Here is a 13,204-nt window from a genome sequence, read left to right on the forward strand (position 1 = left end):
GTCAATGTTCTGCAAGTGTTTCCAAACGCATGAGCTTCATTCTTAGAACATTCTGCAATAGCACCAATGGGAGTTTTTACTTTACCAGCTTGTCCAGTGGGATGTTCATGCTAGACTACACATGGATGTGTCCCAAACATGGAGGTTTTCCTTGACTTCCTTTCTCAGTGACACATTATGTGTCAGAATATTGTGATTCTGGGAATTATTAGCTCAGTGATAGTAGCAATTTTAGATCCTGCTAGGAAGAAATGCATTTTAGGGCTAGTCACCCCACTTTTATTAAACACTCAAGTATAAAATCAAAAGTAAAATTGTCTGTAGTTACAGTAACCTGCTGCAAGGGCCCACTCTTGGCCTCTCCATAGGGGATATCCTGGCGCCCCATGATCTCTGACTCCTCAGACATCTTCAGATTCCCTCAGTCCCCTGGATTCACCTAGTTATCCCAGCTCTCACAGTTTCATGGACTCGCTTAACCACCTCAAACTTTTCAGTCCTCTGGGTAAGGTATCTCTACTCCAGCAAGGGTTGCTCTCTCTTGAGTGTAGCATTCCAGTCTCCCAACAAGACACCTGAACTATGCCCAGGTCCTTCATTATAAGGGCTGTGTTTACCTTCACTCACAGCCTGCTGGTCTCCTGCAAGGCCTGGACACTGAGTTGGAAGTTGGAAGACACAGAGTGCATCGTTCTGCAATTGCTCTCTTTTGCCCCACTGATCCTCCAGCTGTCTGGGCCCCCTTTGTGCCCGGGCCTCCAACCGCAGTACTGGTGGTACCCCACCCTGATAGAGGTTCTGATTGCCAGGTAAAGTAGCACTGTGCTGAATAGCAAAAAAAAAATGGCCTGGTCACGAAGGGGGCAAAACCTTCTGGAGGACAAGTGGTTAGAGAAACATTCTAACAGGGACATGAATCCTCTTCTATAGAATCCTGTGATGTGCATCATAGAACTTCATCATAGAATGTGTGCATTATCTACCCTGAGCGTTCACAAATCAGGTGGGAAGAAGCCAACCATTGGATTGATCTGAAAATAGTTACAAATCCCTTTGTTCAGACCACACACAGAAGGAATATTTAGTCGATGAAAAGGTGAAGATTTTTCTCAAAGTTTCTTTGAGTTTGGGGTTACCAATGATATGGAGACCGGACTGAACCACAGAAAAAGCTGAAAGTATGACCACACAGATCCAGTACCCCAAACTTAGATCTTCAAAGTCAGAGACACAGTGAGTTACATTATTGGTATAAATATCTGCTACATGAAACTATGTTAATATTTTCTCACATTCTAATGTCTACACCTACCGCAAACCGATATCTATTCAGTATTCTCTTTGCATATTTTTTTTCTTCTTTTGTAAAAACTTTTCTCTATCCAGTAACATATCGTTACCCATTGTCTATTGTAAATGCTGCTTATTTAGGTTCCTCTGGTAGCATCATCTGCTGCTGATACATACCCCCCACATGCTCTCCACTGCCCTGTTTTCATACCTTTGAAATTCTTATGCCGCGTAAACACACAATCGGAATTTCGCACAACAAAACCGTGAGGTTTTTTTTCTGACGGATGTTTGCTCAAACTTGTCTTGCATAGAAAATTCAGACCATCAAGAACGCGGTGACGTACAACACTACGACGAGCCGAGAAAAATGAAGTTCAATGATTCCGAGCATACGTCAAATTGATTACGAGCATGCGTAGGATTTTTGTGCATCGGAATTGGATACACACGTTTTGCTGTCGAAAAAATGGAGAAACAGCTCTCAAACATTTGTTGTCGGAAATTCCGACAGCAAATGTTCGATGGGGCCTACACACGGTCGGAATTTCCGCGAAAAGCTCCCATTGAACAATTGTTGTCAGAAATTCCGACCTTGCGTGTACGCGGCATTAGTCCTTCTTGGTCTAAGGAAATGGGCAAGTCTTCCCCTTTCTTACCAAAATGAAGGGCTGGGTACTGAAGTAGCCAATCACTAACCCCATCCACTGCCATATGGAAGTGGTGGGATGGAGAAGCTCCAACACAGACCCACTTAGAGCTTACACAAGCCTATTTCTAAGGCTTTGGTGGGTAAATAAAGTGGTAGGGGACCACCAGTAAGATAAGTATCAGTAACAGAGGGGGATCATTATTAGATTGCCGTTCATAGGAAACGGTGCTTACAGTATAATGGAGGATTTAGTCAGTTGGCCCACTGATGCAGAATTTATTTAAGTGTGAACAACTGTGTCCAGGCTTCTCGGAGTTTGGGATTGCCGTAGATCAGGAGACCAGACTGGACTAAAGCAAAAGAGAAGAGGGTTATCATGCACACCCAGTACCCCCAACTCATATTAGGGAATATTTCCAGCCCATGAATGATCAAGACCAGGTAAAAGACTGCATAGAAGATGACCAGACGGACCATAGTCTGCACAGCGCTCTGATAATCTCTAACCTTGGTGGAGCCAAATGTCCCAGCACTTCTCTGCACCTTTAAGAACCACACACTGGAAGACGTTGAGATTATCCCAACCAAGAAAGCCAAAGAGTTTATTATTAGAGTTGTATTGATCAGTGTCAGCTTAGATTTCTTTTGCTCAAAGTTCATCTCAAAGATGGAATTGGTTGAGTTTTTAGGTAATTCTTTCCTGGAAATCAGTAATGATAAGAACCCACCAGACACAGAGATGAACTCTGCAGTTACTATCAACCAAGGAACTATTTTATCAATCTTCATCCTCACCCAGGCAAGGATTCCCGCCTGAAAATGTCGGATTTTTATAAAGTAGAAGAAGCACAGGCTGGCAGTAAGCCATGAGCTGGAGGTCATTCCACACAGGGTCATGTAATAGAGGATATGAAACCCACTCGGGGTCCTGAGCAATGACGGCCAAACATAGTTGATCAGGAAGTTGACAGATGAGATAATGGAGAAGTACGCATTGGATATACTGAGAGATATCAGGAGACAGTTGTAGGATGCCATTCTTCTCTCCATGATGCTGGTAAGAATGAGAGAGCGTATTATAAAAACATTAGAACATAAGCCAATGATGACCTCAAGGACTATGATAACAATACATGTCTGGGTATTTGGGTCAATCATTTTGAAAAAGGACGAATCAGAACTTCTAAGGAGCTGTTGCTAGATGTTCTCTACGGGAGGCAGGAGAGATCAATTTCTTTCTACAAGTCCCATCTGAAGGTTTCCACTTCTATAGGAGATAAATATCCTCACTCCTGAATCACTTTCAGGCCTTGTAAGCTCCTCCCTTTAATGCAAACACAGATGTAGGAGTTTACAAATAATACAGGTAATGGAGCCACATGCAAAATGTGAACGTTACATGACTACATTCAAATGTACAATGCAAACTCCATAGGTAGATGTATGACAATTCCACGCGGCATGGAAAATATTTTCAAAGTTCCTTTTTTGGTTGACTCACAATAAATGCTTAGGGGCCCCCAATCAGGCTAACAAGGCTTTCTGAAATCCATCCCACTCACCAAAGGAAAACTCTATTTGTGTGAATTAATGATATTAATTTCATTTGGGTACAGTGTTGCATGACCGAGCATTTACCAGTTAAAGTAGCAAGCCGGCAGAAGGGAGAGGGGGAGAAACCGGCTTTCAGATGCTGGAGGGAGAGACACACAGAGCCTTGTTCTGCAATTGCTCTCTTCTGCCCTCCTGCTATCTGGGTCCCCTTTTGTGCCCAGGCCCCCTACCGGAGTACTGGTGGTACAGTACCCCCCTGCAATGCTGTATCGTGGCCTAGGCCAACAAGGCCCAGGCCTAGGGCAGCACTTTGCAGGGGGGGAGCATGGAAAGAGTCCTCGCCGGCTTGCGCTACACTATTAGTGTAGCACCAGTCTTATGGGGCGGTCTGGGCTGAGAGGCAATTTAGTCTAGCGCCCCCATAAAACGGGCGCACTGCTTCAGGTACTGGGGAGGCTGGCATTCCGCAACTGTGGGGGGGGGGGGGTGCTGCTTCTAATTTTGACTGTCCTATCATGCTGGACCACAAACCTTCCTCACTGTGCTATATGTTTTCTGCTGCACCATTGGCATGGTTATATCTGCTTAGTCCTCTCCATAAAATTATCAGATTAAATTACAGGCAACATTTTTTTTTCATTTTGGATAGAGTAAGGGGGGTTATAGCCCTTGTCAGTTTATTTTTTACCATCCCTGTCCCATTGCAGAGATTTCCCTTCACTTCCTTCCCCATAGCCAAACAGTAAGTGAGAGGAAATCTATGCAAATTAAGGGAATCCATTCCCCCCCAGGCCCTCAGAACTAGTGTCCCCACTCGAAAATTTCAGGGCAGGTCTTAAACATAAAGGGGTGTGGCCTTAACAGGAAGGGTGTGTCATATTTAAATTAGGGGGTGCGTGAGATTAGTCAGGCCTAGGGCAGCTCAAAACCTAAATACACTACTGCCCCCCTGATGGTTTCCCTGATTGCCAGTCAAAGTAGAACAGTGCCGAATAGCAAAAAATGGCCTAGTCATGAAGGAGGCAAAACCTTCTGGAGGACAAGTGGTTAGAGAAACATTCTAACAGGGACATGAATCCTCTTCTATAGAATCCTGTGATGTGCATCATAGAACTTCATCATCGAACGTGTGCATTATCTACCCTGCGCGTTCACAAATCAGGTGGGAAGAAGCCAACCATTGGATTGATCTGAAAATAGTTACAAATCCCTTTGTTCAGACCACACACAGAAGGAATATTTAGTCGATGCAAAGGTTTATGAAAAGATGAAGATTTTTCTCAAAGTTTCTTTGAGTTTGGGGTTTCCAATGATATGGAGACCGGACTGAACCACAGAAAAAGCTGAAAGTATGACCACACAGATCCAGTACCCCAAACTTAGATCTTCAAATATTTTTTGGCTATATAAGATCATAACAAAGTAAATCAAGGCATAAAAAACGACAAGGCCTGCCATGGTCTGAACCGCACTTTGGTAATCCCTCACTTTGGTTTGGCCCATGTTTGTTTTCATCCGATCGTTGTGCAGCTTCAGGGACACGGCACTGGCAGCTGTTGTAAATATAGAAATCAGGAATGGTGGGGAAGTCACCGTCAGGACAGCACCCATGAATTTCATCCTCAGTGTGTTTTGTTCTGAGGCCACCTCGGTGGCGGTGATGGTTGAGTTTTTGGATAAATCCTGATTGAAAATATATAATGCAGTGAAACTCTCGAACAGACCAAGAATTTCCACAATTATTATCAGCATAGGCATTCTTCTGTCCATCATCGTCTTCAGCCACACAAGGAATCTGGACTGGAACTGAACAATTTTTATAAAATAGAAGGAACATAGACCAGCAGTGAGCCAGGAGTTGGAAGCAATGCTGCTAAATATCAAATAGTTCAAAACACTTGAGGTGTGAGTTAAACCCAACGATGGCCAAAGAAAGTACATCAGAAATTGGACAGACGTGAAAACGGTGAAGCACATGTTGGAAATGTTTAAAGCAATAAGAAGGTTGTTGTAGGGTGCAATACTTTTCCCTTGGAACCTAGAAAGGGTCAGAGAAGATATTATAAAGGCATTTGAACAGAAGCCAACGATGACCTCCAATGCAATGACACCTAAAGAAACCTCTGTAACCAGGCTGGGCATTTTCATCTGGTGAAGAAGGAGCCGTAGGGCCACCTCAAGACTTTGTGAGTGAAGGAGAAGATAACTCGTGTGTTTAGTGTTGTCTCTCTCACTGAGACTTTCCATCTACTTAAAACACGCGGATCCTTGTGTTCTCAATCTTCTCCTGACCATGTAAATTGATCCTAAAGAATTAACCAATCAACAACACGTATCCAAGCTTCCTGCGTGTGCATGACTCCATTATCATTTGTGTCATGGCTTTCAAATAACCACCTTTTATTAGAATGAGTTTGAATGCATGCAAAGCATAATCGCTGAGCCCAGAGAGATCGATCGTCTAAATTCAAATATATTATGCAGAGAGATGGGAGCTAAATGTAATTCTAGAAGTGGCCAAGTAATAAAAAACAAGGAAAGACACGCACACACCTGAGGCTTTCAATACATTTCTTCTATTTTTTTTTCAGTGCGTATTTATAGACCCTTATGCCTTGTACACATTTCCAATCAAAAAAGTCAGACAGAATTTTTTCATTGGATATTCCGACCGCGTGTGGGCCCCTTCAGACTTTTTTTTCGGTCGGAGTTTAGAAATAGAACATGTTTTATTTTTTTTTCTGGTGGAAATGCCGATCGTCTGTGTGGAACTCCGACAGAGAAAAAAACACGCATGCTCAGAATCAAGTCGATGCATGCTCGGAAGCATTGAACTTCATGTTTCTCGGCTCGTCGTAGTGTTTTACGTCACTGCGTTTTGGACGGTCTGAATTTGGTCTGACAGTGTGTATGCATGACAGCTTGAACGGAATTACAAATAAAAATTCCATCGGATTTTATCCCATCAGAAATTACGATCGTGTGTATAGGGCATTAGGCCCCTTTCACACTGAGGCATTTTGCAGGCGCTATAGCGTTAAAAATAGCGCCTGCAAAGTGCCCTAAAACAGTTTCTCCATTCACTGGAGTGGTGTGCTGGCAGGGCGTCAGAAAAAGTTCTGCCAGCAGCTTCTCTAGAGCGCATTAGGAGCAGTGGACTCACCGCTCCAAATGCGCTCCTGCCCGTTGAAATCAATGAGCAACGCCGCCATGCCGCAGGCAAAACTCTGCGGTAGCGGTGCTTTGAGGGCAGTTTTAACACTTTTTCGGCCACTAGTGGGGGTTAAAAGCACCTCGCAGCAGCCGAAAAGCGCTGCAAATCTGACGGTAAAGCGCAGCGGTTTACCGCCGACCCTCGGGGCGGCTTGGTGTGAACGGGTTCTTACAGCCAGGTAATGAAGAGGTCGCTGAGTCTTTCAGTTTTGATGAGATGTGCTGCCAACAATCTTGTTCTCCAAGTTTAGGAGGGAATTTTAAGGAAAAAAACTTTTAGGAGGGAAGTTTAAGGATAAAAACTTAAATTTTAATGCCCATCAATGCAGCCTTATCAGTGTCCATCTGCAGCCTTGTCCATCGTTGCAGAATAATCAGTGTCAGTGTCCATCTGCAGCCCTGCCCAGTGTCCATGCAACCTTGCCCAGTGTCCATGCAGCCTTGCCCAGTGTCCATGCAGCCTTGCCCAGTGTCCATGCAGCCTTGCCCAGTGTCCATGCAGCCTTGCCCAGTGTCTTTGCAGCCTTGCCCAGTGTCCTTGCACCTTGAACGTTTAAAATTACTGCCGCGGCGTAGAGATAGACAGAACCGGATGTCCTGTGTACTCGGCTGTACTCGGCTCCTCTCGCAGTCCTGGCCTTTGCCCAGGCTCCTATGATGGACATAACACAGGTCCAATGGTGGGACTGGGCGTGACTGCGAGCGGAGCCGAGCCTACCCGAGTACACAGTACACTCGGCTATGTGTATATCGGCGGCGCTCGCTCCTCTTCCCCTCACAGACAGCGGGGATCAGCACCCAGAATTTCCCCCTGATTTTAAGGTGAAACAAGTGCGTGTTATACGCCGATAAATACGGTAATTGCACTCCGGAGCAAAAAAATATGCATTAAAAGTTACATGCTAGTGGAAGAACCTTTGGGGAAATCAAGGATGGAAAAGGATGTGAGTAGATCATAGACTCAGCAATAGAGATGGGCCGAACACCCCCTCCCCCCTGTTTGGTTCACAGCAGAACTCCTGAACAGGGGAAATGTTCTATCCTGAATGGCAAACTCCTTTGGAGCAGAAAAAATCAAAAGTGCCCATTTCGAATTGGCCATAAAAGGGGTATGGGCGCCCGGGTACTGCCCTGGGGGGACTTGTATCAATGCAATATTTTTTTAGAGCAATTTGTATATACCGTATTTTTCGCTCCATAAGACACACCCAGGTTTTGGAGGAGGAAAACAAGAAAAAAAATATTCTGAACCAAATGATGTACTAAAATATTTAATATTATATTACTACTTTACTACTATAGGTGGGTGGTGGACACAGTAATACCAGCTCCCCTATCAAATCAGCTCAGCTACAGCAACCCTCCCCTCCCAGATCAGCTCAGGGTGGCAGGGCAGCCACAAACACCCCTTCAGCCTCTTCTATAACAACAGCTCAGGTGAAGGACAGTGGATACCATGCCAGCCCACACCTCCCACCCCCCTTATCACCAGCTCACCTCAGGCAGTGGAGGACACTGCCATTACAATGCACATCCCCTCTGGCTGGCTCTCAGCATCAGATACACCCGGGCAGCAGCTAAAAAGGAGGACTGAGGACATAGTTTGTAGCAGCAGTTAAAGACTATGGGCATTCCATTCTGTCATTCTATTTAGTATGTCCCGCAGCCAGTGAAGAGAGACAGGAAGTGAGACTGGACCAGACCACAGCGCCGGGGGTGTTCCAGCAGAAAAAAAGCCAGCCAGGGCTCTTGTCGCTTGTGGGATGGTGTCACATCTTGTGGGTGTCAACTCACCTGGGTGCGGAGCTCACCATTATAGCAACGCCACTGACACCCCCATGTTTTGACACCTGGGGCAGACCGCCTCCCCCGCTCCACTTGGTATGCCCCTGCACGGACCTGCCTCACATCCTGTCCTCTCTCTCTTCCACAGAGAAGCCGAGTGTCTGTATTCTGACACGGCATCGGCGACGGGGGGCAGAGTCTGCACAGTATTCGCTCCATAAGACGCAGGGACACTTTTCCCTATCTTTTGGGGGGGGGAAGTGTGTCTTATGGTGCGAAAAATACGGTATATACAAGTAACACAAAACAATAATCTAGTGTGAAAAATGAACAGGTGTACTGTTAATGTCAATCACATAGGACACAGGTACTCTTGTTTTAATAAGCTCAGACCAAGATGATGTCGGCTGACTTTTTTTATTCTTTAGCATGTTGAACAACAGAGCAGCATGAGAGAAGCTTCGAAGGATAATTTCTCTCCAGACAATGGCTTTGAGGCCGTACATTTATACAAGAGCATGATTTACATGATACACAGTTCTTTACATGGTGAGCAAACAGCAATCTATATCAGAAACAAATTGGTCTCTTGGTATTGAAATGATATCTGCCAGGTCAAGGATCCCTCCTTGGCTTAACAGAGGGGTCTAAGATTGGTTCTTGAGGTCCTACAACTCAACGTAGACACTTACATAAAATTAGGGTTAGGGTTAGGGTTTAGGGTTATGGTTGGGGTTAGGGTTTAGGGTTGGGGTTAGGGTTTAGGGTTTAGGGTTTATGGTTTAGGATTTAGGGTTAGGTTTGGGTTTAGGGTTAGGGTTTAGGGTTAGGGTTGGGGTTTAGGGTTTAGGGTTGGAGTTTAGGGTTTAAGGTTAGGGTGGGGGTTTAAGGTTAGGGTTTAGGGTTAGGGTTAGGATTAGGGTTTAGGGTTAGGGTTTAGGGTTAGGGTTTAGGTTTAGGGTTGGGGTTTGGGTTTAGGGTTTAGGGTTAGGTTTGGGTTTAGTGTTTAGGGTTAGGGTTAGGATTAGGGTTTAGGGTTAAGGTTAGGGTTTAGGGTAAATTAAGGTTAGGGCAAATACAAAGGGACATACAGGTTTGTCCCTTTGCTCAGATGTGCCATTCGGCCAATGTAAATGTACATGCAGTGGTCGGCAAGTGGTTAATATGGAGTTTACAGGTTAATATATGTTGTCTTTAGATTAGTTACACAATCAAATCTTAATATTATAACCAATGTCAGAAGAACTACAACTTCTAGCAATTCCAAAAAACATACCACTTTTTTTTATATTACCTGCAATGTCTCCCCTGTTGCTAAAGTCATGACATACAATGGTGGACCATTAGTTATGAATGGTCCTGCATTGTTCATGATGAGGTTAGAGTGTCCTTCACGTTTAGGGCAAAAGTTAAGAATATGTTTAAGTTTTCGATCAAAGCATATGGTGGGTGGCGGAGAAGACACCCATTGGATAGAGGCAGGAGAACTTATTTTCCTGTTTCAGTGGTGGAACATTTTATAAAACGCTTCTTTGAGTTTGGGATTACCATTAATAAGGAGACCGGATTGAACCATTGAAAAAGACGTAAGTATCATCAAACACATCCAGTACCCCCAGGTTTGATCTTCAAAGAGTTCTTGCCCATATAAAATTATGACAAGGCCAGTCAAGGCATAGAAAACTACGAGACAAGCCATGGTCTGAACTGCACCTTGGTAGTCTTTCCCGTTAGTGTGACCCGTGTTGGCTTCCATGCGATGACTGTGGAGCTTCAGAGACACGGCACTGGCAGTTGTTGTCAATATAGCAATCAGGAATGGCGGGGAAGTCATCGTCATGACAATGCTCATGAATTTCAGCCTCATTCTGTAATGTTCTGAGGTCACCTCGGTGACAGCAATGGTTGAGTTTTTGGGTAAGTCCTGATTGAAAATATAAGATGCTATGAAACTCTCCAACAGAGAAAGGATTTCAACAATTAATATCAACAAAGGTATCATTCTGTCAATCTTCATCTTCATCCATGAGAGGAATCTGGACTGGAAATTAAGGATTTTTATAAAATAGAAGAGGCACAGATCAGCCGTGAGCCAGGAGCTGGAGGTGATGCTGATAATAGTCAGATAGTTCAGAACACTCGAGGCATAAGTAAAATTAAACGATGGTCCGTATAAGTACACCAGAAGGTTTAGAGATATTGAAATTGTGTAGCACATGGTGGAAACATTCAAGGCAATAAGGATGTAGTTGCACGGAGCAATATTTGTCCTTCTGAAGCCAGAAAAGGTGAGAGAAAATATGATGAAGGCATTAGAACACAAGCCAACGATGGCCTCCAATGCTATGACACCGAGGCAAACCACAGAACCCAGGATGTCCATTGTCTTCCGATAAAGATCCTGTGTCCTCAAGATGTCTCAGTGTGAACAAATGTTTCTCCTTCAGAGGAATGTTCCACCTGACTTGTAGATCCTCATGCTATTTACTCTTCATTGTCCATGTAAATTACTCTCGAAGAATCCACCCATCACAAACAGGTGTCAAAGCTTACTGGCCAACATTAACATTTTCATCACCGTTGTAAAAGATAATCACTTTCAATAAACTGATTTTGAATAAATGCAAATCACTGAACACTGAGCTGGAGAGTACTGATGGATGAATTCAAATACGATATACAGAGAGAGCGCTGAGCTGGGCGGATGTAATTCTATATGTGGCGATGAAATGCAGAAGGTAAGACCATCCATGTCTATCTATGAATTTTATAGATTTGCTTTTTGTTTAATTCTTTTCATTTAATAAATCCTAAACGATGAAAAATTAAGTACCGTATATACTCGAATATAAGCCAAAGCACATCATTTTACCACAAAAAAATGGGAAAACATATTGACTCGAGTATAAGCCCAAGGTGTCCATCTGCATGCCTCACTTTGCCTCACTTTGCCTCACTGTGTCCATGCCTCACTGTGTCCATGTGCATACCTCACTGTGCCCATGCCTCACTATGCCCATGCCTCACTGTGTCCATGTGTATGCCTCTCTGTGTCCATGTCTCACTGTGTCCATGCCTCACTGTGTCCATGCCTCACTATGCCCATGCCTCACTGTGTCCATGCCTCACTGTGTCTATGCCTCACTGTGTCCATACCTCACTGTGTCTATGCCTCACTGTGTCCATGCCTCACTGAGTCCATGCCTCACTGTGTCCATGACTAGACTGACGTTTAACATGGTAGTCTATTGAAGAGCTGCCCAGCTTTGAAAAATTGTTGCTCCCCAGACAACAAACATTTCACACTTGTAGAGGAGAAATGGGGCTACATGTGTGCCAAGTTCCGAGTCCAGGGGACTTACGACTGGCCGGTACCGGGTCCCCAAAGTTCGGGAGATCAGGCACAAAACGGTGACTCGAGTATAAGCCAAGGGGGACATTTTCAGCACAAAAAAATGTGCTGAAAAACTCGGCTTATACTCGAGTATATATGGTACTAGAAAAATGTGCTACAATACATTAGTATAGTATTTTATGCTGTAGCAATACAGTAAAACCTTGGTTTGAGAGTAACTTGGTTTGAGAATGTTTTGCAAGACATAAAATGAATTTTTACTTGATATACAAGCAATGTCTTGATATACAAGTAGTGTCATGTGACAACTGAGTATAAAAGAGAAGAGAGGCGCCTCTAAGTGTAGCTATATGGTTACATTTAATGAAGGTACAACATTTAAAAATACATTGCTACACTTAGAGGCGCCTCTCTTCTCTTTTATACTCTGGAGCTCCTGCTGGATTTTGCTTCTAATCCCCTTGGGGAGGTCACCATTTGTGGATGGACATTTTATGGTCACACAACCAATCACATCGCTATAATCTTTTTATATGGACTATAAACTGAAGGTCCTTAAATGGTTGTGGAACAAATCATTTGGGTTTCCACTATTTCTTATGGGGAAATTTGCTTTGATATACAAGTGCTTTGGATTACAAGCATTTTTCTGGAACAAATTATGCTCACAATCCAAGTTTTCACTGTATAGAGAATACACAGAGCTTGTGTACTAATTGTGCTCAAAACTTTAGGATTTATACAATTTATTATTTTTACAAATTTAAAATTCAGCAATTACTGTATGTTAAGTAATACATTATACAATCATTACTGGATACTTGAATTCTAGAATGCATTTCCCCAAATGTGTAACAGAAAAAGAAAGTAAGTAGACCCTTAACACAAAAACACAACTATTTAAAAAAGAAAAAAAAAACACCACATGGAATTGATCATTTTGTAATTTAATCCACAGGTCTTCATACAAAATAGCACCAATATTGTGTGAAGACCAACAAATTACAAAACGATCAATTCCACGTGGTGTTGGGACTGTTTATGTGATACACGCACTATTATTATTTATATATTTTTTATTTTAAATAGTTGTGTTTTTGTGTTAAATGCCGTACTTTCTTTTTCTGTTACACATTTGGGGAAATGCATTCTAGAATTCAAGAATTCAGTAATAATTCTAAAATGCATTACTAAACATACAGTAATTGCTGAATTGTAAATTTGTCAAAATAATAAAATGTATAAATCCTAAAGTTTTGTCTACAAACAGTAGAAGATTTAAGAAGATACATGGACATTTGTTTACACACTTTAATTATTATAATTATTATTATTTTGGTTTTCCTTACTTTCTT

General features: G+C 43.1%; 3 protein-coding genes across 3 annotated transcripts; all 3 read right to left on the reverse strand.

Annotated features, from left to right (window-relative positions):
* Positions 1 to 2,218: 2,218 nt before the first annotated feature.
* LOC120942801 (taste receptor type 2 member 40-like) lies at positions 2,219 to 3,100 on the reverse strand. The gene has a single exon (XM_040355726.1). It carries the CDS (start codon positions 3,098 to 3,100, stop codon positions 2,219 to 2,221), a length of 882 nt encoding a protein of 293 aa, XP_040211660.1.
* Positions 3,101 to 4,753: 1,653 nt separating this feature from the next.
* On the reverse strand, positions 4,754 to 9,866 carry LOC120942802 (taste receptor type 2 member 40-like). The gene is made up of 3 exons (XM_040355727.1): positions 9,789 to 9,866; positions 6,843 to 6,982; positions 4,754 to 5,534 (listed from the first exon to the last, which is right to left on the reverse strand). Exons 1-3 carry the CDS (start codon positions 9,864 to 9,866, stop codon positions 4,754 to 4,756), a joined length of 999 nt encoding a protein of 332 aa, XP_040211661.1.
* A 129-nt stretch (positions 9,867 to 9,995) lies between these two features.
* On the reverse strand, positions 9,996 to 10,877 carry LOC120942803 (taste receptor type 2 member 9-like). Its single transcript, XM_040355728.1, has one exon. The coding sequence runs from the start codon at positions 10,875 to 10,877 to the stop codon at positions 9,996 to 9,998; it is 882 nt and encodes a 293-aa protein (XP_040211662.1).
* Positions 10,878 to 13,204: the final 2,327 nt, after the last annotated feature.

Source organism: Rana temporaria, chromosome 6, assembly GCF_905171775.1.
Source record: "Rana temporaria chromosome 6, aRanTem1.1, whole genome shotgun sequence".
NCBI classification, from domain to species: domain Eukaryota; kingdom Metazoa; phylum Chordata; class Amphibia; order Anura; family Ranidae; genus Rana; species Rana temporaria.

Excerpts from the sequence above, each read along its gene's own strand:
- LOC120942801 (XM_040355726.1), bottom strand. The coding sequence starts at position 3,100 with ATGATTGACCCAAATACCCAGACATGTATTGTTATCATAGTCCTTGAG.
- LOC120942802 (XM_040355727.1), bottom strand. The coding sequence starts at position 9,866 with ATGAACAATGCAGGACCATTCATAACTAATGGTCCACCATTGTATGTC. Across the intron at positions 6,983-9,788 it reads CAACAGGGGAGACATTGCAG|TTTTTTTCCTTAAAATTCCC; the intron begins GTAATATAAAAA and ends CCCTCCTAAAAG. Across the intron at positions 5,535-6,842 it reads AGCCGCCCCGAGGGTCGGCG|GTTCCAAGGGAAAAGTATTG; the intron begins GTAAACCGCTGC and ends GACCCTTTCTAG.
- LOC120942803 (XM_040355728.1), bottom strand. The coding sequence starts at position 10,877 with ATGGACATCCTGGGTTCTGTGGTTTGCCTCGGTGTCATAGCATTGGAG.